General features: G+C 52.6%; 2 protein-coding genes across 2 annotated transcripts in view; both read right to left on the bottom strand.

The window, feature by feature from the left end:
- Positions 1–23,388, bottom strand: part of LOC125685454 (uncharacterized) — a 110,074-nt gene extending 86,686 nt beyond the window's left edge. The window contains exons 1-8 of the mRNA XM_048928516.1: positions 23,218–23,388; positions 19,684–19,764; positions 15,978–16,021; positions 14,709–14,880; positions 14,250–14,308; positions 13,452–13,606; positions 12,159–12,271; positions 6,574–6,779 (exon numbers count right to left, since the gene is read on the bottom strand). Of these exons, the coding sequence (XP_048784473.1) occupies positions 6,611–6,779; positions 12,159–12,271; positions 13,452–13,606; positions 14,250–14,308; positions 14,709–14,880; positions 15,978–16,021; positions 19,684–19,764; positions 23,218–23,336 (912 nt within the window). The 5' untranslated portion in view covers positions 23,337–23,388 and the 3' untranslated portion in view covers positions 6,574–6,610. The remainder of the gene's footprint in view (positions 1–6,573; positions 6,780–12,158; positions 12,272–13,451; positions 13,607–14,249; positions 14,309–14,708; positions 14,881–15,977; positions 16,022–19,683; positions 19,765–23,217) is intronic.
- On the bottom strand, positions 731–6,561 carry LOC125685439 (AT-rich interactive domain-containing protein 1A-like). The gene is made up of 7 exons (XM_048928482.1): positions 5,909–6,561; positions 5,064–5,283; positions 4,683–4,828; positions 4,490–4,599; positions 3,135–3,462; positions 2,655–2,785; positions 731–2,005 (listed from the first exon to the last, which is right to left on the bottom strand). Exons 1-7 carry the CDS (start codon positions 6,051–6,053, stop codon positions 734–736), a joined length of 2,352 nt encoding a protein of 783 aa, XP_048784439.1. The 5' UTR covers positions 6,054–6,561; the 3' UTR covers positions 731–733.
- Positions 23,389–23,411: the final 23 nt, after the last annotated feature.

Genomic DNA, 23,411 nt, shown 5'->3' with positions numbered 1-23,411 from the left:
GGTGGTTTTGGTGCACCCAGCGTCCCCCCATTGTCCCCTCCCTGGTGGTTCTGTGCCCCCATGTCCCCTCGGTCCCTGTCCAAGTGGCTCTGGGGGCCCCTGGGCCGCCCTCAGTGTCCCCCTTTGTTCCCTCCCCAGTCGCTCTGGGTTCCCAGTGCAGAAGTCATCGCTGAAAAATCACAGTTGTGTGTCTGCATCTGCAACTTCAGCTGGAAGTCCTAGGGCTTTCTCACACCTCAATTAGAAAGGAAACAAAAGCAGGAAAAAGACACTGCAAGTTGAGTGGTGCTGAGGCAGCAACGACTGAAAAGGCAGAGCCCTGTACAGCATCCCCCAGGGAGGGACGCCTGGCAAGAGATCAAATACCTGCATCTCGCTCTGCAGGTCATCAGCGCGGTGACTCGTCATGCTAGAAGGGGGTGGGGAAAGGGGGACAAGTTGTTCTCCCCACATGCACAGTAGAAGACAGTAACTTTGGCTAAAACAAAATGTGAGAGTCCTCCGCGTAGAAAGAATTTTGTGTCTTTTAATGAGGGATTTGGGACAAATTTGAAGAAATTTGAAGGAGAAGGGGAAAGGAAATAGGGACATCATCCTCCAAGAGAGAAGCAGGACAGCGCAGGGCAGGCAGCGGATTCCCGAGGTGGCTGTGCAAGGGCATAAAGGGCAACCGTCGGCTTCTCAGTTCTCCGCTCACGCACGCTCACGCAGGGTGAGCTGCACCCCGCAGCTGTCAGGGCCGGGCAATGAAGAACAGCACGTCGCAGATAACCTGGGAGACCAAGGAATCCACCGTGGGCGACACGGAGATGTCCAACAGCCGCGACTCGTGCAGCGTGAACTGCGAGCGGCTCTCGCCCACCTCAGCCAGGGCGAGCAGCGCCCGAGCCGCTCGGCGCATCATGTCCACGCTCGGCGGCTCGCAGGGCGCGTTCTGCTCGGGCACCGGGCCGGCCTGGCTCTGCTGGCACCGCGCGGCGGCCAGGCCGTCCTCCAAGAAGCCCAGCAAGTCGCCGACGCTCCTCTCCTGCGAGGCAATCGCCCTCGCTGCCAGGCTGTCCCCCTGCGCCAAGGAGGCCAGTAGGACCACCGCCATCTCTCTGCACACCGGGCTCTCTCTGTCGCGGAGCAAACGCAGCAGGCTGCTGTACAGCATCTCCAAGCGGCTGGTGGGGGGAGCCGCGAGGATCAAATCCACGTTGGTGTCCCGGGTGCTCAGTTTGCTGAGCGTTTCCAAAGCCAGGCTCCGAGGGGAGAGGACAGCATTCGACCCCAGCGCTGGAAAAGGGTCCTGGGCCTCTGCTGATGGACACACTGCCCAGTGGAGGAGTCCGTCCACGATGGGCAAGCAGAGGCTTTCTGGGACAGGGGACAGGTCCAGCTGGCCGGAAATGTTGGCCAGCGTCACCAGGGTGTTCTCACGCAGTTCCTGCAGGCAGTCCCGCCACCACTCCTCCTGGCCGCAGCTCAGCCCCTGGTCCTGCTCCAGCTCCTCTCTCTCCAAGCTCAGGGCTGCCTGCTTGCGCTCTGGGTGCTCATGGTGTAAGAGCAGCATTTTCCCCAGGATCAGCAGCAGCCCGGCGTGTTTGCACATCTCGGCGTCATTGCCCGGCACAAACGACAAGCTCCTGATGATGTTGGAGACACAGATGCAGCGCTTCGCCACAGAGTCCTGCCAGTCGTGGGTGAGGCAGAGCGGTGCCTCGTCTCTGCTGCGAGGCTCATCCTCCACAATTGCTGAGGAGCTGTCAGATGGAGCAGCCTGCCCTTCCCGAGCATTTCCATTGCTCTCAGCCGCGGAGCGCTCTCTCTTGCTCTCCAGGTGGGTCTGGATGTGCTCAGTGGTATCTCCGCCGCCAAGCTGCCAGAGCAGGTGGGCGCTCTCCAACCCACACAGTGAGCTTTGCCCTGGGCAAATACCCACCTCGTACTCCTCCAGGATTCCAAAGACCTCGATCAGGCAGCGCCGCAAATACTCCACCAGGACTTCCAGCAGGCCGGGCAGCTATGGGGGAGGAGAAAAACGGGAGGGGAAGGAAGGAAAGATGGATCAGTGACCACAAAATAATTCTGAGGTCGCTGTGAGCAATTGGACAACCACTGCATAAAGGGCAGAGATCTTGAGGAGCCGCTTATTAATGGAATCTTTTCATTCTGGCAATAAGCTCTTTGCAAAAGAGAGCTTTCTGTCCGCTCGGAACAGAAACAAGGGTCCCTGAATGTCAGGATCCAGCCTGCTCGTACCTGTGCAAACATGCATGCTCTCGGTTTTTGTCTCCTCTCTGAGTAACGCTCAGGAGAGAGGCAATGCTAAGCAGAGCAGCCTCTAAAGTATAGTGCAACAGTTTTTACAACAGCCTTGCAGGCACGAGGCAAATCATGGAGACAGGCTGCCCCTTCTAGTGGCACCCAAGCCACGCTGCACGCTGACCCGTGCGCAAAGACAGAGCTGTTGCACCAGGAGAGGCGAGCAGCCTTCAGCCCTTCACAGCGCTCTGCTGCAAAGCCCCTCTTGGCCTCCCCACCACGGTTCCCTTTCTGCGAAATGTTAGAGGCGACACGTCCCACCAGAGAGGAGAGACCACGCGCTTGCACACCAACCACATGGAAATCCACAGCTCAGCGAGCGCTCGGTGCTGAGCATCTGCACCCACCTGCCTGAGGTCAAAGGACGCGACGCTGCTGTCATCGTGGAGCAGGGCAGTTATGGTGTCTAAGGCCCACGTGCTTTCAGCGAGCAGCCCAGACTTCAGGGACATCATCACCCTCCAGGCTGCAGGAGCTCCTGGAACACAAACACGTCATACTTCCAGACCCTGGCCTTCAAAACCGAAAAGGAGGGACTGGATACTGCTTTTTTGTCTCACACAGAGCACAGCCTGCTTCAGGTGTTACACAGGCTCCACGCAAAAGCAGTCTCCACACAGACAGTGCCCAACACAAACTTTATACCCAGTCCTTCTGGGTCCCTTCACCCTTGCGTTATCACAGAACGACAGAATGTCCCAACTTGGCAAAGGAGACCTCTTGCAGAGCTGGCAGAGCCCTTCCAATTGGCAGCACTGTACCAAAGGGGGATGGCAACACCCAGCCTCTCGATGGGCGCAGGCAGAAAAGCAGGAGTTTCCTCTTACCAACATCTGCTGCTGTCAGCCGCCTCCTTTTCAGTAACACTGGCTTGGCAGCTTCCACCGATCCCGGAGGGAAGGAGACGGCCCGTCGCTTCCTGGCAGGCCGTTCCACTGCCGGTGCCACGTGCGCGGCGGGGATCGGCGGTCCTGCCTTCTTCTTTCCCCTCCCTGGCTGTGGGGATGCAGATTTGCTGGGAGCTGTGCCATTCTCCAGAGCTCTGGGCTGCTGCTGCGGCTGCCCCTGCCCGGCGCTGCAGGGGACGCTGTGCATCCCCGCTTTGAGCCGCTTGGCAGGTGGGGTGCAGCTGCTGTCCATCGGTCGCCTGGGATTCTAGATGGAAAGTAAAGCCATCGGCAACATGAGGTCATTGAGCCAGAAATGGGCAACACAGACTCAGTGGGGAGAAACGCTCAGCGCCACAGGACACTTCCTCTCGGGCTCACCACCCAGCTCATAGGGTTCAGTGATCTCGCTGGCCGTAGCAGAGGAACTGGACTGATGGAAGGAAACACATCAGGACTGAGGAGCACAAAAACACCTGCATCACATCCCAGATGGCTTCAAAGAGCAGTCAGACCTCAAGGTTCTGCTGTTATATTCAGATCAGCTTTCTGCCACACCCACACTTGTCTCACATCAGGTCCATGTCAGTTTAAAAGACAACTGCGACTCAACAAAGGTACCAGGGAGCCAGCTGCTACTCGCAGAACATGCATTTCTAAAAAGGAAAAGCTTTCACCAAGCAAACCTCACGGAGACGTTGCAGAGCCACCTCGTTGAGAGACCTCCTGAGACCTCATTTGCTCCATACGTCAGGAAACGCCTCAGCCAGCTGCACATGGCATTCCCCAGGGCTGCAGCACCACGTAGATTTTGGCACAGTCTCTACTTTGCTGAGACCACGTCTGATTCGAGCAACAGTCTCATTAGCTATGGACTGCATTTGGAGACTTGGAGAGACCCACCGACCCACCAGGAGCATCTGGTCCGGTCCATTCCCTCCAACTAACAACGGCAAGGCCGGCCCAGCGTTGACTTGGGAACAAACTGAGCTCTGCAGACGGATGGGGAGGACAGTGCTGCATCCCGGCTGCTCACACCTGGCAGGAGATGCCAGCATATGCCACTCTCCAAAAGAGAAAACATCCCAACAGACGATATCCCACTCACTGGCCGCGCTGCTGACCTAACACTGTGCTCACACGGAGCAGCAAGATCACATCCTGCGCAAACAGCCACGCTAATGGCAGCTCTGCTCGCAGCAGAGGGCAAGTCACATTGGGTTTCTCTCGGGCGCTGCACTCACTACTAGATACATACACTGTGTCATTTACAAACGAACAAACAGAAGTTTTACCTTTGACTGGGGTTCTGCTTTTTGGGTCTCTTCTCCCCTCTTTCTTCTTTTACTTGCAGGAGTTAATTTGACATTCGCCAGACCCATCACTTCAGGACTTGCTGCCACCCCTAGGAAGTCACAGGAATTTGTGACATTGCTTTTCCATCCATGCCGTGAAGTCTTCAAAGCCCAGCACTCAGCCCAGCCTTACCTGCAGAGCCGTTAGCCATGTTCCCACCCATGGCACAAGGTGGGCCCTGGCGGTTGATCACACCAGCCATGCTGTTAGTTCCCTGTCCGTAAGGAGGTCCAGTGCCCAGCATTCCCCCTTGGTTCACACTGGGATAACCGGGTGGCCTGGAGAGGGCAAGGAAAAAACAGGCGTTCACTCCAAATAAAGATGCTTCCATTGGTGTTTGGGCCTCTTCTGTTAGCAGGGGAGAGGAAAAAGCCTTCCCGAAGGCAAATCTTTAAGCAAGTGTACGTTGACTATCACCCCAGCTTTGGGCTACTGCAGCCATGGCTTTCAAAGCCAGCTATGACAGAGGGAATGGATTGATACGTTGAGAGCAAGGGAATGTTTGAGCCTCACCAGTTCTGGATGGCGCTGGCAGCAGCACACACGGCGGCTGCTCCTTGTGCTCTGTGAGCCATGCCACCTGCTGGGGGGCACATCCCTGCCCCCAGCTGAGGAGGAACGCTGCCACGCAACTGGCTCCCTGCTGCCGCCGGGTTCATGCTTCCTCCCAGTCCTGCGCTGCAGAAGTTGGCACCGGGCAGAGCGCTGCAGTTGGGCCACACGGGATAAGCTCCTAGAGGGGTGGCAAGAGGGGAAGACGGCATCGTTCAACTGGTTCGTTCATGAACCGCCACGCAGACCTCCTGTCAGCAGATACTTCAAGGTCACTCACAGAGAAGAGGGAGAGACTTAGGACTTGTGCTAAAAGTCAAAGCGCCTGCATAGGAGCCACGTAATGTGCGTTTTGACACAGCTAAGGAACATTCCCGAGTCTAAAGCTGTCTGGCACTCTCCCAACCTTCAGCCAACCACACTGAGCTATACAGAACAGCACAGCATGTAAAAAAGCCTCTAAACCCTTTCCAAAACATAGAACGTGGGATTTCCTTTCCCTGCGTAGCCAAATGGCTCTTTAACACACTGCAGGTGCTGCCTGTATCTTCCTAAGTGAGAAGGAGAGATGCAACGGTTAAAAGTACAGCCAGCCCTGAGAACAACGTCGTTCATGACTCCCAGCATAATACACAGAGCACAGGTTGTTCCAGCTCACGAGGAGTGGACTGCTTTGCATTGCCTGTGCAAGAAGTGAAGAAGAATCAAATCAAAACGCTTTCTCCAAAGACAAGACGTTGCCTCCGACAGAGGCCTTTCCCATTCGCTGCACGCGGTTCCCCCTTGAGAAGCTGCCCATGCCTCACCTTGAGGGCTGTGCTGCCCGGCCTGGGGTCTGTGGCTTCCCATGCAGTTCTGCTGATATGGCCCCACTGCAGTGTGCATCTGTCCTCCAGAAGGCAGATGGAGAAATAAGGCTGAGCCGGACTGGGAAGAGCTGTGCTGCGGCATCTGAGCATTCCTCTGCAAGTAACCTGGTCACCCAGGGAGAGGAGCAGGCAGTGAGTGAAGGACCCAGAGGTGCCGCTGGACACGCGTGTCTTTAGTAACAAAGGCCCGCAGGGCCCACTGACAGAACCCTGCCAGCACCATCCCAGCCACATTTTGCAGTTGTTGCTGTAGGGTGCCAGCATTACCCACTAAGGTTACAGGTTCCATTTCCTCTTTCACCCAAGGAACATACCTTCAGCCACCAAGGCTGAAACTCTGGGCTCATTTTCCCTTACCGTCACACAGGGAAATGAGACCCAACAGCGTCACAGCCACCCCTCGTTGGGAAGCTTAAGGTCACAGAGCTTGGAAAACCAGCAGTCATAGGAAAGTCTTGCCAAAGCCAGAGGAAACATCTTACAAGCCCAACTACTGGCCTGCATCGAACACTCAGAGGCCGAAGGACTGGCAACAGTCAAACGTGGTGCCAGGCGCCGGAACGCTTGCAGCAAACAGCGCTGGCACAGCCTCCAGGTGCTACCTCAGCACAGAATGCACGTCATCAGGCCAGGCACTTCTCACTTACGCACCCAGCTGCACAAACAGATTTGTACCATGAGCTCCAAACCCAACTCACATACCTGGGTCTTGCACAAAGCCTGACTGGTTGATGGAAGGATGCAGGACGCTGTTCCACTGCACACTGGGCGCTTGGGGCGGCACCGGATTGCCTGCACCAGACGGGTCCTGCAACACCGAGAGACAGATGAGCCACAAAGGAGACTCGCCTTACTGTCAGTAACGTGCTATCCAGCAGAGCCATGCTGCTGAGAGCTGTGATTCCTGCGCATGGGAGGACAGAAGCGCAGAGTGCAATGCTGTTCTCCACCTACCAAGTCATCTTCTCAGGATGCCAAACACCCAGGCACAGAGTGCTTTTCTAACTAAACCCTTCCAAAGGACACCTTCCAACTCTGACATCTGCATTGATTGTGCCAGAAACGACACCACATGGGACCCAAAGGAGGGGGCGGGGGAGTTCATCCACCTCAGGGCTGGAAGTCCTCCATGACTGGCTCAATGGAGCCTGTTAGATCATGCTGGAAACAGCAAGGTTTCTCTTCCGTGACAAGGGGAACGACCACTGCACACTGCGTGCCACCAACACCAGGCTCGGAGCTCTGCACCACATCCTCCAGGTGCACAGAGACAGCACCACAGCTGCTGAGATGGGCACAGATGTGACGGAGAGCTCCAGGCACCGCCGCCTTTCTGCTTAGGGCTTCACCTCCCTCACACTGCTTCCCCAGTGGGAACCACAGGCCTTGGACTTGGGCAACAAAGCTTGAGCTACAAAAAAACCCCCAAACATCTACTTCTAACTCCCTCCAAACACAAACCCCCACCAAAACCGTCAGCGCTTGACAGCACCAACAGAATACCCACTGGGTACCAGATCCAGACAGGAACAGTCCAAGGGACGAACATCTTTCAGCTCCCTCTGTTCTCCCACAGTCGGGTACCGACTAGAGGATAACAGATCCTTCTGTACTGGCGGTCACTCTCCGAGCACCTATCGGCTGCACAAGAGCCAAAGGGCAGCAGGAGGAGGGACGCGTGCAGATGGCCACTGCACTGCTAACACCTCTCCCCACGCCTACAGCACTCGGAACTTCCAGTGATGTCACAAGCAGAGGCGCGGATCCCAGAGCCCGTGTCACACAGCAGGGTGGGGTCCACACCAAAAAGGACGATTTTTAAGGCGTCGCTTCACCCGTTATTCACTCTCACTTCATACATGTGCGCCAACTGCACTCCTCCCCTTTCTCAACCTACCCAAGGCAACTAAGACCCCAGCCACAAAACCATCTAGTGGGCTTCTGCAGTGGTCCTGTTGCATCCTGCCACAGGCCAGGAAGTACAGGGCTGAACCTACCCTCACTCCACCATAAAAGGCCACCAGATTGGTCACGCACGATCTGCCCTGGGTGAAGCCATGCTGGCTGTCTCCAATCACCTCTTTGTCTCGTGTGTGCCTTAACATAGCTTCTAGGAGGATCTGCTCCATGATCTTCCCAGGCACAGAGGTGAGGCTCACCAGCCTGCACTTCCCTGGGTCTTCCTTTCTCCCTTCCCTTAAAAATGGGATTCTATAAAAACGTTCCCCTTTTTCCAGTCACCGGGGACTTCACCAGACAGCCATGATTTTTCAAATGTGATGGAGAGCAGCTTGGCAACCACATCTCTTTCAGAACCCTGGGATGGATATCATCCGGCCCCATGCACTTAAACACGTTCCATTGCATGAGGAGGACTCGGACTTGTTCCACTGTTACAGTGGGACACAAACCGCTCCCCACACCCTCATCTGGAGGCTCCTGGCCTTGGCAGACACAGGAAGCCTGACTACCTGTGATGACTGAGGCAAAGCACTCTTTCAGCACCTCAGCTTTTCCTACGTCTGACGAAGCCAGCTCCCCATAGCCTTTCATCAGAGGGGGAACACTCTCCTTGGCCTGTCTCTTTCTTCCCATGTACCTGTAGAACCCCTTCTTGTTATCCTTCACATCCCCCACCAAGTTCAGCTCCATCTGCGCCTTGGCTCTCCTAATCCTATCTCTACACACACACACAACAGCCCTGCATTCCTCCCAGGATACACAACCCTGCTTCCACTCTCTGTGCGTTTCCCTCTTTTCCTGCAGTTTCAGCTGCAGGTCCTTGCACAGCCACCACGGTCGCCTGCCTCCCCTGCTCCATTTCTTCTGCTGGGGGATGGAGAGCTGTTGCGCCCTCAGAAGGGTGTCCTTAAAGAGCTGCCAGCTCTGCTCTGTGCCCATGCCCTTAAGGACACATTTCCCAGGGGATCCCACTCAGCAGTTCCTTGAGCAGTCGGAAGTTTGCTCTCCTGAAGCACAGGGTCCTAACCCTGCTTTTTGGCAGGCCCGCGTTCCTCCAGATCACAAACTCCACCAAGGCACGGTCTCTACAGCCCGGGCTGCCTCCAATCTTAACCTCTCTGATGCTCTCCTCTGCATTAGTGAGCACCAGATCCAGTCAGGCTTCACCTCGGGTTGGTCCATCCACTACCTGCACCAGGAAGTTGTCCTCAACAGACTCTCCAGGAATCTCCTGCATTGTCTGCCACGCGCCACGCTGCCCTCCCAGCAGGCATCCGGGTGGTTGAAATCCCCCATCAGGACAAGAGCCCGCGAGCACAACACCTCCTGCAGCTGAAGCAAGAAGGTCTCACCAACAGGCTCCTCCTGATCGGGTGGCCTATAGCGGACCCCAACCACTGCATGCCCTCGGCTGGACCGATCCTTGATTTTTGCCCACAAGCTCTCGACCCGATCCTGGCTGTTCCTCAGACGCAGCCCTTCGCAATCCAGCTACTTCCTAACACAGAGGGCAACTCCGCCACCCCTCCTACCCTGTCCATCCCTTCTGAACAGCCTGTAGTCCTCAATCAGGGTATTCCAATCATGGCATTCATCCCACCATGTTTCTGTAATAGCAATTAGGCCATGCTTTCCCAATGGTGCCACAGTTTCTAACTCCTCCTGTTGATTTCCCCATGTGAGCTGCAAGCAGTCCAGGAGACTCCCAGAGCCCACTGACAAGAACTTGCTGGCCCAGGTCTCAGACAAACTGACCAGAGGAGAAGGGTTACTGGGCCAGGAGCTCACAGATTCAGAAGAGATCAATAAAGAGATTAAGATTAGAGGCAGGTTGGGCTGCAGCTACCATGCCCTGGTCATATCTGTGACCTCAAGGAATATGTGCCTGGCAAAGAGCAGTCAGGACCCTGACCTTCAGCAGAGCAAACTTCAGGCTGCTTAGGGAGTTGCTGTATGAGATCCCCTGGGAAGTTGTCCTTAGGGACAAGGAACGCAGCAGAGCTGGCAGCTCCTTCAGGATGCTCTCTTTCTGAGAACACAAGAGCTCTGCAACCTCCGGAATAAGAAATCAAGTAGAGGAGGCAGGAAACTGGCATGGCTGGGCAAGTACCTGCTGGTCAGACTGAGGGAAAGAAGGAATTACAGGCAGTGGAAGCGCGGCTGGGCGGCCTTGGCAGAACACAGAGGCTCTGTCACACACTGCCCGCACTGACTCGACTCTCCCACTGCAGACACTGATCACCGTGATCAGATCCTCTCTCGGCCTTCTCTTCTCCAGACTGAACAGCCCCAGCTCTTCCAGTTTCTCCTCGCAGGGGAGATGCTCCAAGCCCATTATCACCTTTGCGGACCTCCATTGGACTCTCTCCAGCAGTTCCCTGTCTCTTGTGCACTGAGGAGCCCAGCACCGGACATCGCACTGCAGCTGCGGCCTCACCAGAGCACCGCAGAGGGGAGGACGGCCTCCCTCCACCTGCCAGCCACGCTCTGCAATGCACCCTAGGATCCCATTGGCCTTCTTGGCCACCAGGGCACGCTGCTGGCTCACGGCCAACCTGTTGTCCACCAGGACCCCCAGCTCCTTCTCCACAGAGCTCCAGCCCCTGACTGTGCTCTTGCACGCAGTCCTTATTCCCCAGCTGCAAGACTCTACACTTGCTCTTGCTGATCTGCATCAGGTTCAACTTCAAGCAATTTCCACAAGAAATGGCTTCATATATCTTAATATATCTTCATTCAGAATAGCGTTGTCCTGATGACAAAATGTGTGTTTTCACTGCGTCTTTGATCACAAAAACTCAGTACGGATTTTAGAAAAAAGTCTGTCTTGTTAATAATCAAATGTTAGTTTCTTAATGAGAGACTCAAGGATGCCAAAGCACGTGCCAAAGCAACAGAAATGTTTTCGTAATGCTGTGCAAGTCCCAAGGCTGGTGAATCCTGAGTGGTTTGGCCAACTTAGCACAACTGAACAGACTGCCACCAGGAAAGCTGGGTACTCCTTGGACAGAAAAGGTCTTTGGCAAATGTTCTAAGTTTATAAAAATACATTTTACCCTAACAAATCTGAAAGAATATTCACAGCTGCCTGTAGAAACAATTTGTAGAGCAACTGATATAATTCCAACCAATTCCAAGACGAGGCTGTTAAGTTCAGCCCACAAATATTTAGCAGTCATAATAGACCAGAATTAAAACACTAAAACGGTACAACCCATTTCCAAGGTGACAGCAGAGCATCAACCATCATTTATACAGACTTAGTCTTCACTTATGTAAAAACATCTACAACTAATCTAGTGTAAGATAAAGTATGTGAGAAATTCATAAATCATTTCCACGTTCAGGATGCAAATCTGGAACACACAGCAAGCGAGTGAGCCTGGTGCAATGCTATTTAACCAAGCTGAAAGGAAAATCTTGAAGATGAGTGACATTCCTAGCGGAAAACACAAAAGGTTGGTACTCTCAGCTTCCTCCAGACTTGCTAAAAAAGAGAGAAAGTGACAAAGAGGAGACCAAGATCAGGAGATGTGCTTAAATCCTAGCAGCAATTGCAGCACCGCATACAGCCCACAGTTCAGGTAACAGGCTGAAGAGCAACACAGCGCAGTGTGAAAGCTGAATCTTCAAGTGCTTTTCTGCTCCCCACTGTACAGCAAAATGTGGAGCCAGTACCTTTTGTGCAGCTCATCTGAATATGTGTCCCATCTGATGCCACTGGCTTCAGCAGAGCTGACTGCTTCAGTCAGCCAAACCAACTCAATTATTTGATATGGAAGCGCTTCAGTTCTGTTACTATTTTCAGGCGCTGTACAGATGCCAGCATGGACAAAAACATACTTATTTCCGGGAATCCCAAGCATGGCAATACTTTCCCAACAGAACCTCGCAGGTTTCCCACACCATACATCACAAGGAGGTGCTGCTCCCGAAAACTACAGCACGTGACTTCCCGACCAAACTTCACACTGCTAAGAAGTGCCGCAACTCCATGCTGGCACAGAAGTAAGGTTACTTACAGATTTGGTTAATGCCCTCTATCTATTCATATGCACTTTTTCTCCTGTCTGCTCAGTTTTATACTTAACATCCCCAGCTGCACTGAACTGTGCATGAGAATTTAAACCTTACATGTTATTTTAACAAAATACATCTCACCCTATAAGGCACCATAAGAGCAATTAGAAAAGAGAAACAAGCATGAAGGGCAATGAACTCTTACCCATCATGAGCACAGGGTGAGAAATCTGACTCAGAATCCACAGCGACAAACGATGCTTCCATGCTGGTTGCATTCCATGCCACAGAACGGCCAAAAACTCCATCAGCCAAGCACTGGCAGAAAACAAGAGTACACATTTTTAGCATTTCATCATGAATTAAAAGTATAGACTCAGTTTACTATTAAAATCAAAAGGGAAAAAACATCTCTATACACATATACGTTAGTCTCCAAGTTGCCAGGCATCAGTTTTCCGTGGAGAAAAGCCACATTTGACATCTGCTTCTATAGCAGAGCCCATCTGACTTTTAAAAACTCTTCTCTTGAGGATAAAGACGTTCCACTGCTTTGTCCTTACGAAGCACTTCATGACACGCATCAAATTTGGCAGCCCCTGGGGCTCTCCGGAGCCCTGAGCACTGGGCGTCAGGGCCTGGGGATGGATGGGATGGAGGGCACCATCCCCCCACCCCTTTCCAGGGGGACCACTGCCACCCCCAGACCTTCCCTCGTGCTCTGTGGTGCAGAGGAGCAGGGTCTCGAGCTGAATACGGATGGCCCAGGGTCACTGAGGAGGTGGGACAGGGGCTGTGGCTGCTGTCCCCAGGGGACCCACATCCTGCCCTGGGCTGCTGCCAGCCCTCCTCCTGCCCAAAGTCCTGGGGCACAAACCCTGCACGGACAAGGCTTCTCCATGGTCACTGACACCTTCCGACATCCTCTGCTGACCAATGGAGTCCTCTGAAGAAGAAGGAAGACCCTGAGGAACCGCTCACATCTGTCCCTGCCTGGCAGAGGCCACCCCTAGGTGCTGGGAGGGGTCCCCAGCTCCGTGCCCCGCACCCCACGTCCTGCACCCATGGATCTCTCCATCTCCTCTGTGCTGCCTCCTCCAAAATCCTACGGGACGGAGCACCCCATGCTGCCAAGCAGCCCCAATACCCTCCCTCTGCTTTCTCCCAGTTCCTCCTTCCAGTTCTTGCCAAACCCTTCACCCTCTCTTCCACCTCCATGGCCACGATGTCCCCACGTCACTCTCCTTTTACCCCCTCCCTTATCGCAGCCAATTGCCCCTCACTTGGATCTGCTTCAGCCCTTCTCCTGCAGTCCCACTTCCTCTCCATCTCTACCCAACATGGAGTCCCCAAATCCCCTCACTTAAGCACCTCAAATCTCCTCTCTGATGACCGATGACTCCCTCTGCTTCAGCCCTCCTCCTTCAGTCCCACTTCCCCTCCATCACTACTTAATTAATGAAGCCCTCTGACCGTCAGTGAAGATCGTGTTGCTCACCATGTTACTCACTGGGTCTGGGATCTTCTGAAGTTCTTCTTCCAATGGGGATGTGGAAAGACTACTCCAGTCTTTACGCCGAGGAAAAGAGGCGAGGACAGCCAGGATGTAGGAATGAAGAACCAGAGGGCTAATGTCAGGTAAGGAAAGGCAAGCTAAGTGAGAGGAGGAGAAAAAAATGTAAGGTATTAAAGAAGAGAAACTCAACGTCATGCTGTGAAAACTGATTTGAAAAAAGGGGGAAGGAAAAGAATAAATAAAAAGGAAAAAAAGTGACAATAAGGCATAGTGAAACGGGGCAGTAAAGAAAGTGAAAATGGAAAGGGGAAAAAGCCCAACAAAAACTAGGTGGCAGAGCAAGGGAATAGCATTGAAAAAGCCAAGACATAGATTGCAATAGCATGGCAAAACAATTGATTCAAAGACAGTAAAAAACAAGAAACTGCCATCCCAAATTTCTCAAAGGAAAGAAGAAATATATGACAATGACGACTAAAAAGCTAAGCAAAGAAAAGAAATGCAAAGGAGAAATTCCTGTGATTTCTACAGGCATTTAGAGGCTCTCTGGAAATACCAGCTGTGGTACACTCCCACCCCTGCAGCAGTTGTGACCTCTGTGAGTGCTCATGAGTCCATAGAAACAGGCACCCAACATCTGCAAAGAGATGCAGCGTTCCAGATCATGCCAGAGACAGGAGATCACAGTGCTGAGCCATTAGTTATCACTAAAAGAAACAAACATTTGGGAGAGTATTCACAGCAACTGCTGCAATTCCTGGGCATATCCAGCTTTCTTACTGTTCAGGTGGAGAAGACAGGTGCTCACAGACATCAGTTCAGGGGTGAAACCAACACACCTGCAAAATGCCAGCATTATTCAGGAATGGACCTGTGTCTTCAGGTGCCACAGTTCAATCCATGCAAAGTTACCGTGTAGAGCCTTAGCTCTTGACTTCCATTTCTTCCCTATCTTTTACTACTGCAGGCAGCTAGAACAAACCTCTCAGCTGAAATCCAGGGCAGCAGGGGCCTGCCAAACCATAACCAGGTGCAGCTGGCAGGAGGGCAGTGCCCACTCTCGGCTCCCACCCTGCCCCAGCAGGTTAAGGAGCCTGGCTCTGCTCTCCTGTTGCAGCACACGCAGAATCCAACCAGTTACGCAAGTAACAAAGGGCCAGTAAGGCTTCCCCTGCTCCAACTTTTCCCCTTCAAAGTGAGAGAAAGGAAGAAAACCCAAACAAAGAAACCCAGCCATACCTTTCCATGTGCAGAGCAGGAATGGGAACTGCGTCTGTCTCCTTGCTGAGACAGTGGTGGGGAAGCTCAGTTCCTGAGGTCCTCTCCACAGGGACTGCCCCTGGCTTCACTCTTTCTTCAACTGCCTCAATCCCGAAAATCTCCTTTTGGAAAGGATCCATAAAGAAAGAATCTGCAAGTGAAAAACAGCAAGGAGAAGCATTTTCCCAGCTTTCTTCTATCATGCACTTTAGACTCTCAAGTACGACAGTGTCTCGAAATCAGCTGGTTACAAGAACCATCCCCAAAATACATCTAGATTCTGTACAGCTGCCCTGATTTCTGACAGCAAGGGCCATCTCCTCAATAGTTATACACCTTGAAGCAAATGGCTGGTGTTGCTGTCATGGAGAAAACTCCCTTTGTCTTCCACTCCTACTGCAGCTGCAGTAGCTACACTGGCATGACCCACGTGCTCCACAAACCTCAGCTCTGCCTTAGCCAGGCTCAGCGGCTGTCCTTGTCCCTCCCAGCTCACACGCCACAGCGCTGCTGTACCACATGGTAAGAGCAGCAGGGACAGTGGGCAGCACCCATCAGCCTCCCCCCGCTCTCACCACCAGCTGGGACAAGGGCTGACACGGCAGGCCCACGCAGCCCAGCTTTTCTGCTGAGACACCTCCCAGCAGCCACCCAGCACCAAACCCAGTTCACCGGCTCGGCCTGCTCAACCTGAGCTGTGCCCAGCTCACGCACACGCCACAGCAGTGCTGCCGGTGCTCTCACAGGGTGATCTCTCTCAAGAAAGGTCCAGAGCCCAGTCTCTGCGTGCAGCACCAGCTCTGCTCACCAGCTGTGGGACAAACGCTCCCACCCCAGAAACCATTGGGACCTCTGAGAGTGCCCGCAGCACTTCTGGGCCCCCATCATAAGTAAAGGTCATCTCCTACGTCCAAATTTTAAGAAACCAACTGCAGGGTCACCCAATGGGGTTATCTGAAGTAAAATAACAAAGAAGTTAAGATGACTCTTGTGCAGCCAGCTCAGGTCACCCTCTTGCTCAGGTGCTGCACAGTCGGACAAAGGAGATGCTGCCTCCGAGCTGCCTACAGGGTGGAGGCTGGAAGGGTTTGGGCTTTCAAACCGTCAGCAAGCATTTGGATGAGCCACTTTCCCGCCGGGGAGCCCCCTGACATCATTCTCGCCTCCTCTGGTACAGTACTGGGAGATGCTGCAGAGTCCGTTAGCCTGGACTTCCTCCCCCCCACCAACAGCTGCTCCTGCACTGACCTTCACTCACACTCTGATGCCGTCCACTTCCAGCACAAGCTGACCTGCAAGGCACAGAAAGGAAATGTGGGATTAATGCCAATGCAGAAGCCCACGGCTGTGTCACCACCACGTATTGCAGCCTTGGGAAGTCAGCTACAACTACAACCTTGGTCAGAATTAAAACAGGCACAGTACATCGATTGTGACCTCTAAACTGAAGTAACTGTCACAATCAGAAATAAACACTGAAATCGCCCACTGAACTGTTCGTGGTTACCTCCAAACTCTTTTGCTTTTGGGAGCATATGCACTCAGAATTGAAGGATACAAGAAAAATGACATCTGCTTCACCGGAGATGGTTAAGCTCCAGTAAGTAGGACTCCAAAATGAAAAGGTTTTCTACTCCTTATAAGGCAGAAAGTGATGGGATGATTGCCTATGCCTGCAGAAAGCCTGCTCTGCTCTGCCACAGGTGGCTGAATGACACAAAAGCTGAGCTGCCCGTTCAGCAGCGCGTGGGGCACGGGCATGGAGCGGGCATGGGGCACCAACACACGGGATGCCAACATTCCTCGGGCACTTTCCCATCAGAAGGGAACTGCCTTCTCCCTGCCATGCCGTGTCCACACCGCTCCTCAGGGCTGGACTGACACAGTCAGCACAGAATCCGTGCAAACGTTCTTTTCTCATCAGGGTGGCTTTTAACAGACCCAAGCAATGAGACATCAGGTCACTGTGTGGGCTGCTGGGTGACACCGCCGTCACTTCCAAGCCATTGCTTCCTAGTGGCAAATAAAGTAAAATACTTCAAGAAAATTTCACACAGAGATTGCATACTGGACATTTCTTTTACACAAAGCAGAAGGACAAAACAGGAGATACGTGCAGCTGCATCAACACCCCAGTTGCTAAAAGAGTGCAAGGACAGAAAGATCAAACAACAATACATTATTCCAATACAAGGACTGCTCATCAGCACCCATTACCCAAGGAGCAATGCAGGGAAGATTGTTGCATTTCTTCTTCTCCTAGCCAGAAATTGGTTTTCCTACCTTACAAAGGAAAAAAAGCCTGACGTAGTGCTGACAGGGCAGGCAGGTGCGGCACACCAAAGCAGTAGGAGCGTGCTGAACCTGCACAACATTTGAAACTTCCACCTTGCCTCTAAGAGCAGTCTAAACCTTCCATACCCTCTCCTGCCTTCACCACTATTCTTACCAAAGCTGCTTTTTCCGCAGTAGCACTAGGACTCAGCACACAGATGCATCTCAGCTTCATTTTGCTTCTGCGCCCACTTTGTGGGGACCATGGGTTTCCCATCAGAAGGCTTCACACACACCGTGCGTTCAGCTCAGTGAAAGGAGACACAACTGATACAGACTTATTGTGCAAGAGAAATCCAGGTTCTCTTCTCTTTCACAGAATCATAGAATCACCAAGGTTGGAAAAGACCTCCAAGCTCATCCAGTCCAACCGTTCACCTCTTACCAACAGCTCCCACTAAACCACGTCCCTCAGCACAACGTCCAGTCTTTCCTTCAACACCCCAGGCTCGGTGACTCCACCACCTCCCTGGCAGTCCATTCCAGTGCCTGACCACCCTTTCCGAAAAGTAATACTTCCTCATGTCCAGCTTGAATTCTCTCTGGTCTTTCTCACAATCCTTCCAGTACTTCAGCACATTTGGCCAGGAGAAATACATTGCCATGTCCTGCACTCTCAGCTGTCCTTTCCACACACTCATCTGTGTACCAACGGATACACAGGCACCAAGAAACCAACAGCTACACACAATCATAACCCAGGGCAAGGAAATCTCAGACAATCCTAAGCGAAAGCACTACTTTTCTGAAACACTGCCTCAAGCTCCTCATGCTCCCCCTCAGCTCTTTTCTCAGAAGCCCACTCCTCTGCTTTTTCCTTCTCTTCCTCTGATTGCTTGCATTTGCGTGCAGCCAGGGCTTGGGAGAAAGCTGGGATGCAAACTGCAGACAACTGTCCTAGGAATGAACAAACAGAAAGCCTGCGCAGAAAGACAGTGCATCAAGTCCAGGTGCCTGCTGTGTACCTGTAGCTCTCTTTGGTGCCTTCTCTAGCTCTGTCTTGTTCCCCAGCCCTTCCGCACGGCCACGCTGCAGCGGAAGGCCACTGGCGTCAGTTTCTCGCAGAGAGAAAGCAGGAAATACTTAAGAGCAACTCTTTGGAAGAAGATTTTAGCACAGCCAGCCACTACCTTCAAGTTTTCAAGCAGAGTTTCTTAAATTTGCCTCTCCACTCTGTAACATTATGCCTTTCTTACAGTCCACACAAGGCACTTCCCGCTCTCCTCCATCACACGCACCCTTTCATACAGTCCTACTTAGATGAAGGTACCCAAACTACAGCTCACAAAACGTTCTTACCCACAGAGGCTTTCCACTTCCCCCTTTCTCAGTAAGAGTCAATTGAATCCCACGCTCCATCCCTAAAACAAAGTATAGCCTTTCCATGTCACACAAAGCAGTTGCCAATAGAATCCTTGTCCTGTTAGCTCAAGTCCACCAAAATCCCTCAAATACAGCCTTTCTACAGCCAAAACAAAATCATTTTTTCAACTGAAATGCACTTACAGAAAGTATTACTAGTCTCATTCCTGCTGAGAGAGTGGCAAATGAACCCACATCTGTCTGACAGCTCTACAATGCACAGAGCACAGCTGCACAAGCAAACACAACGCTATCAGGTTATCACAAACTGGGAAACACACTTCATTCCTGAGTCAAACAACTGTCAGTACAAGTACCTCCACAATGCTAGGCCTCTCCAAGGAATTAACACAGCTCTAAGAACCACCATTTACACACAGACTCGTATCGCTCTACTGACACCAACAGCCACTATCGGCCTCTCTACTGCTTCCACTGTAGCTTCCAGGACAGCACTGCCATCAGTCACTCTTTCCTCTCGAGACTCTCTTGTTTTCTCACTTATCTCTTTAGTTGCACTCAGGAAATGGTTTTGCCATTAGCTACTGCAACCACCCCAACCAAACCAACACATCTATCCGTCAGCAGGGTTGAGCCCAATGAGGCCAGGCGCGATGGAAAGCACAGCCACCACAGCAGAGGAGCGAGGTCCAAGGCTGCAGCAAGGGAGAATCTGCTCAAAGGCAACAGCCGTGGGCACAGAAATCAAGGCAAGGAGCTGCTTACCTTCAGAAGGACTCAGGTAGGCGGGGATCTCCACTGAGAAACAACATCTAAGATCACCCAGTCCAACTGTCCCCCTATCACCAACATTTCCCACTAAATGGTGTCCCTCAGTACAACACCTAAACACTCCTTGAACTAGGGATGGCCATTCCACCATTTCCCCTTCCATAAAGAGGTAACTCTTGGCCTTTAAACCTAACCCAAAAGGGTATCCCATCACCATGACCCACAAGGGTAACTGCAGACAAAGGCAATAGCAAATACAGCTGCTTTAAACCAGTCCTAAATTACCCAAGAAAAGTAAAGGACACAAACCTGTAAATAGAATGAGCCAGCAGAATGAGGAAATGAGTAGAGATTTCAGAAACGGGCCTGCTGTCAGGGAGGGGAGCTCAGGCCTGGCCCAGCACCACAGATCACCATGACACGACACAACATGGGGAGGTAGCAAAGGTGGCAGGGCTAGTGGGAGAGCTGGCGGAGCAGGAAGGTTGGATGCCTGGCAGTTTGAGAGGGACTGAGGTAGCCTCACCCATCACAGACACGGTCCGTGCAGCAGACAGCTGGGTGTCTGACATGACGTAAAGCATCTTCGTGGGGCTGGCCGTGGTCACTGCAGAGAAGGAAAGAACGTGGTCAGCAGCTGTGGGGACAGGGCACCTACCCTGGGCTGCAGCCCCGACAGCAGAGTTGCAGGGCTTCAGACTGCACTGAAACCCCCTTGCCTCATTTTGTTTTCAGAGTGACTCCAAAACAAACCCCAGCACTGTCACAGCCTGGGCAGAGCACAGCAAGGGAGCCCCAAACCTTTCAGCTCCCTTTCTAGACCCCTCAGATAACTCAAAGAATCCTCCCTCCCTTTAGCAATCTCACCCTCTCCCCGGGCAGCTAGGACCGCAGGCTTCTTCTTGGCCAGGAGCTCTCCATCCCACTCTCACAGCTCTCACACAGCTCAAGCATCTTCAGCTCTACCTGATACGGCTTCTCAAGCACCCACCTGCCTTTGCATTACATGCCTCTATCTGCCTTTGCTTTGGAAGCATGCACATGCTTCCCTTTGCTAACCAAGCCCACAGCTGCGTTAGCTTTGCATGCACCTGCCTGCCTTTGCTTTGCAAGCACCTTCCTTTCCATGGCCTAGGAAGAGGTCTGTTCTTCATTAGCAATGCCTCTGTACACACTGAAAACCAGGAGGAAGAGTCCATGACACAAAGTCAGAGAGATTCTTGGAGCACAAGGCACCATTTCACAAGAACAAGCTCCCCGCCGTCTACGTGAACACTGTTCCACTCCTGCAGCACCGTTAGCCAAGTCAGGGCTGTCCCACACACATCAGGCACTTCCACTGCTAACTCTCTCTCACGTAACTCGCGATAGGATTCAAGGGAAGTTGCACCAGGGGAGATTCAGGCTGGACGTTAGGAAAGACTGCTTCTCCAAAAGAGTGGCTGGTACTGCAATGGGCTGCCTAGGGAGGTGGTGCAGTCACCCACCCTGGAGGTGTTCAAGGAACATTTAGGCCATCGTGTTGAGGGACACAGGTTAGTGAGAACTGTTGGCAACAGGTGGACGGTTGGACTGGATGATCTTGTAGGTCTTTTCCAACCTTGGAGATTCTAGGATTCTATGACCTTGCTAATTATATCATGGCTATGACCATTTTCAAGACATGCTACTTCATGTAGGCAGATGAATTTCTTCGCTACTCCCCTCCGGCCCCAATGGTGGTCACACTGCATGATCCCCACTTGACGGGCTGGAACAGCAGCCTGAAAGTACAAGTTGTACTTCTGGGTTTTTCAAGTCCCTTTTAATCTCAGGAGAGAATAGAACAGCCTGAACAAAAAGGGCGCAGCGGGGCTCTCTCTAGGACACCTGTCGTCGCAGCAGAGTTCAGTTACTTAAAATGCACCTGCAGAACCATCATGCTCAAACAAGGAAAGAAAACAAGTCCACGACGATATGAAGGGCACCTAGCTCTTAGTAGGTGATACCTGCTCCATGGGCACAGGATGCACACAAATTGCCCCTCATCTCTACCCTATCCCCCACCCGCCCCCCACTGTTCCCCCCTTTGCTCTCCCCCTCCTCTTGGCCCCCCCCCCCCCCGTAATTTCCACAGCCATTTAGAGACTCTGTGAAAAGACAACATAAGGCTCACGAAGAAGACTGGATGTACATGAGGTTTTTCCCTTCCCTGGTGCTAGAGCACTGCTTGTCTAGATGATACGTATTGTTCATACAAGCACCAACCGAGCGTGGCAACAAACAACTGAAATGGCATTTCCCCTGCAAATCAACCAGCCTGTCCAAAGATCTCACCTCAGAGACTTGCCAAAAAGGCCAGAACCATCACTTCCTTTTAGCAGGCTTACTCACAGAACAGCAGGCTTCTCTTCACCGTGCATCACATGCACACAAACAGGCTGTTTGTGCAAAGAGGGCAATTTCACCTGAGCACCTCACCATAAACGTTGCCTCCGCCCTGCCTTTCTGCAGAGATACAAGGATAAAAACCTCAGTTCCTCCAAGCAACGACTGGAAGGAACTCTGGAAAATTCTCCATTCAAAAGCAGCTCCTTTGTGGTCTTGGTTCCTGAGGGCTCCTTTGGATCACCTTTCAGGCACAGTGTAAGAGGTTCTCTTGTACAAATCCATCTACCTTGGTACTTTTTTCCACCCCAAAACTAATTCGGACAGAGGTGTGATGCAGATGTTGGACACTGAGAAGAAGTGAAAAAGAGCAGAAGAGAGGATCAAATTAAGGATACGGGTAAGGAAGAAGAGCAGAAGATGAAAAGCACGATCGGATACAGGCAAGACAGCAAAAGAGATGAGCAGGAGTGGAGAGAATAAAGGTAAGAGACGATGAGAAGGATAAGAGCAGAAGGAGAACAGACAAGAAAGAAACAAGCGCAGAGAAGAAGAAGAAGGATGGAGGTAAGAAGCAGACAAGGAGAAAAGCAAAAGAGGTATTAGCGGATACAGAGAAGATAAAAGCAGAAGTGGTGAGAAGCTTGTGAGGCACAATCATTGAGGCAGAAGGTACAAGTATTCCTTTGTGTGCCCACACAAAGCTCTTGAGGAGGAACGAGGCTGCTCTCCCACTAAAGCTGAAACAAAAGTTTGACAACTATCACTCGTGGGTTCTTTTTGCTAAATTCATACGTTGGTTCTTAAACTGATGTGCTAAGCCCTGCTGCTGAACAGAGCAGCCCACATCAATCCCTGCGTTTCCTTCGAGGATTACGATGTTCACATCCTAATCCTCACCACCTTCGACCTTTCTTGCTTAGAGACACATCTCCAACATCCAATCACGCTACAAGGAAGGACGCATACGTACAGCCATTGCACACACCATCCCCACAAATAACTTCTTTAGCCACTGCAATTTGGGAAGCCAGGAAGTCACGTTGGTTTCAGCTCACATTGTCTTATGTTGAGCAGTACTTCAGTTTGGTGCCATATCTTATCTATAGCTGCTTCAGTTCTACGCCTCTGATCTACATGAACACAACAACATCATTTACTGCTGCACGAACGCCTCCTTGTGCACATAACAACATGCCTGAAGCCTTTCTATGTTGCAATACCACCCAGGCCAAGCTTTGGACTCTTCCCCTTCTCTTCTTCCCTTCTGCCCCTCTCTCCTTCCCTTTCCCTTTCCGTTCCTTCCCTCCCTGCATCCCCTCACCCAAATCTCTTCTCCTTCCCACTCCTCCCTCTCCCTTTCCCCTCCCCCTTCTTCCCCTCCCTTCCCTTTTTTTCCTCCTTTTTCCATTTCCTTCCTCCTTCCTTCCTTTCCAGCCCTCCCTTCCTTCCCTCCTTGCTCCCTCCCTCCCTATCAGCCTGGCTCTCACGGTGTTGGCCAGATCCCCATCTTCCTTTTCCCATATCTCCACGTTCTGCCCACATCCCACCGTTTCACTGCATCTCCCTGTGGATCTCCCACCCCACAGCAGCCATCCCCGGAGCTCTGCCCTCTCCCAGTCGCCCCCCCACCTCCCCAGGAGATCCTTGAACGCTCTCCGTCCCCCCCCCCCCCCCCCGCTGCCCCTCGAACCCCCCTCGGACTTCAGGCCGTGCGTGCGGGCTGCGTTGCCAGGCGACAGCACGCCCTCCCTCATGGCGGCGCCGGAAGCCGTCCCCGCGGCGACAGCGCATGCGTGGCTGCGTCTCCATAGCGACGGCACCTCGTCGCGTCCGGTGCTCCAGCGACGCGCCGTCCCCGCTCAGTGACGTCATCACGCTGCGACC

This window comes from Lagopus muta, chromosome 28, assembly GCF_023343835.1.
Source record: "Lagopus muta isolate bLagMut1 chromosome 28, bLagMut1 primary, whole genome shotgun sequence".
Lineage (NCBI taxonomy): Eukaryota > Metazoa > Chordata > Aves > Galliformes > Phasianidae > Lagopus > Lagopus muta.
The sequence above is the reverse complement of the archived record's forward strand: the minus strand, read 5'-3'. Positions and strand labels throughout refer to the sequence as shown.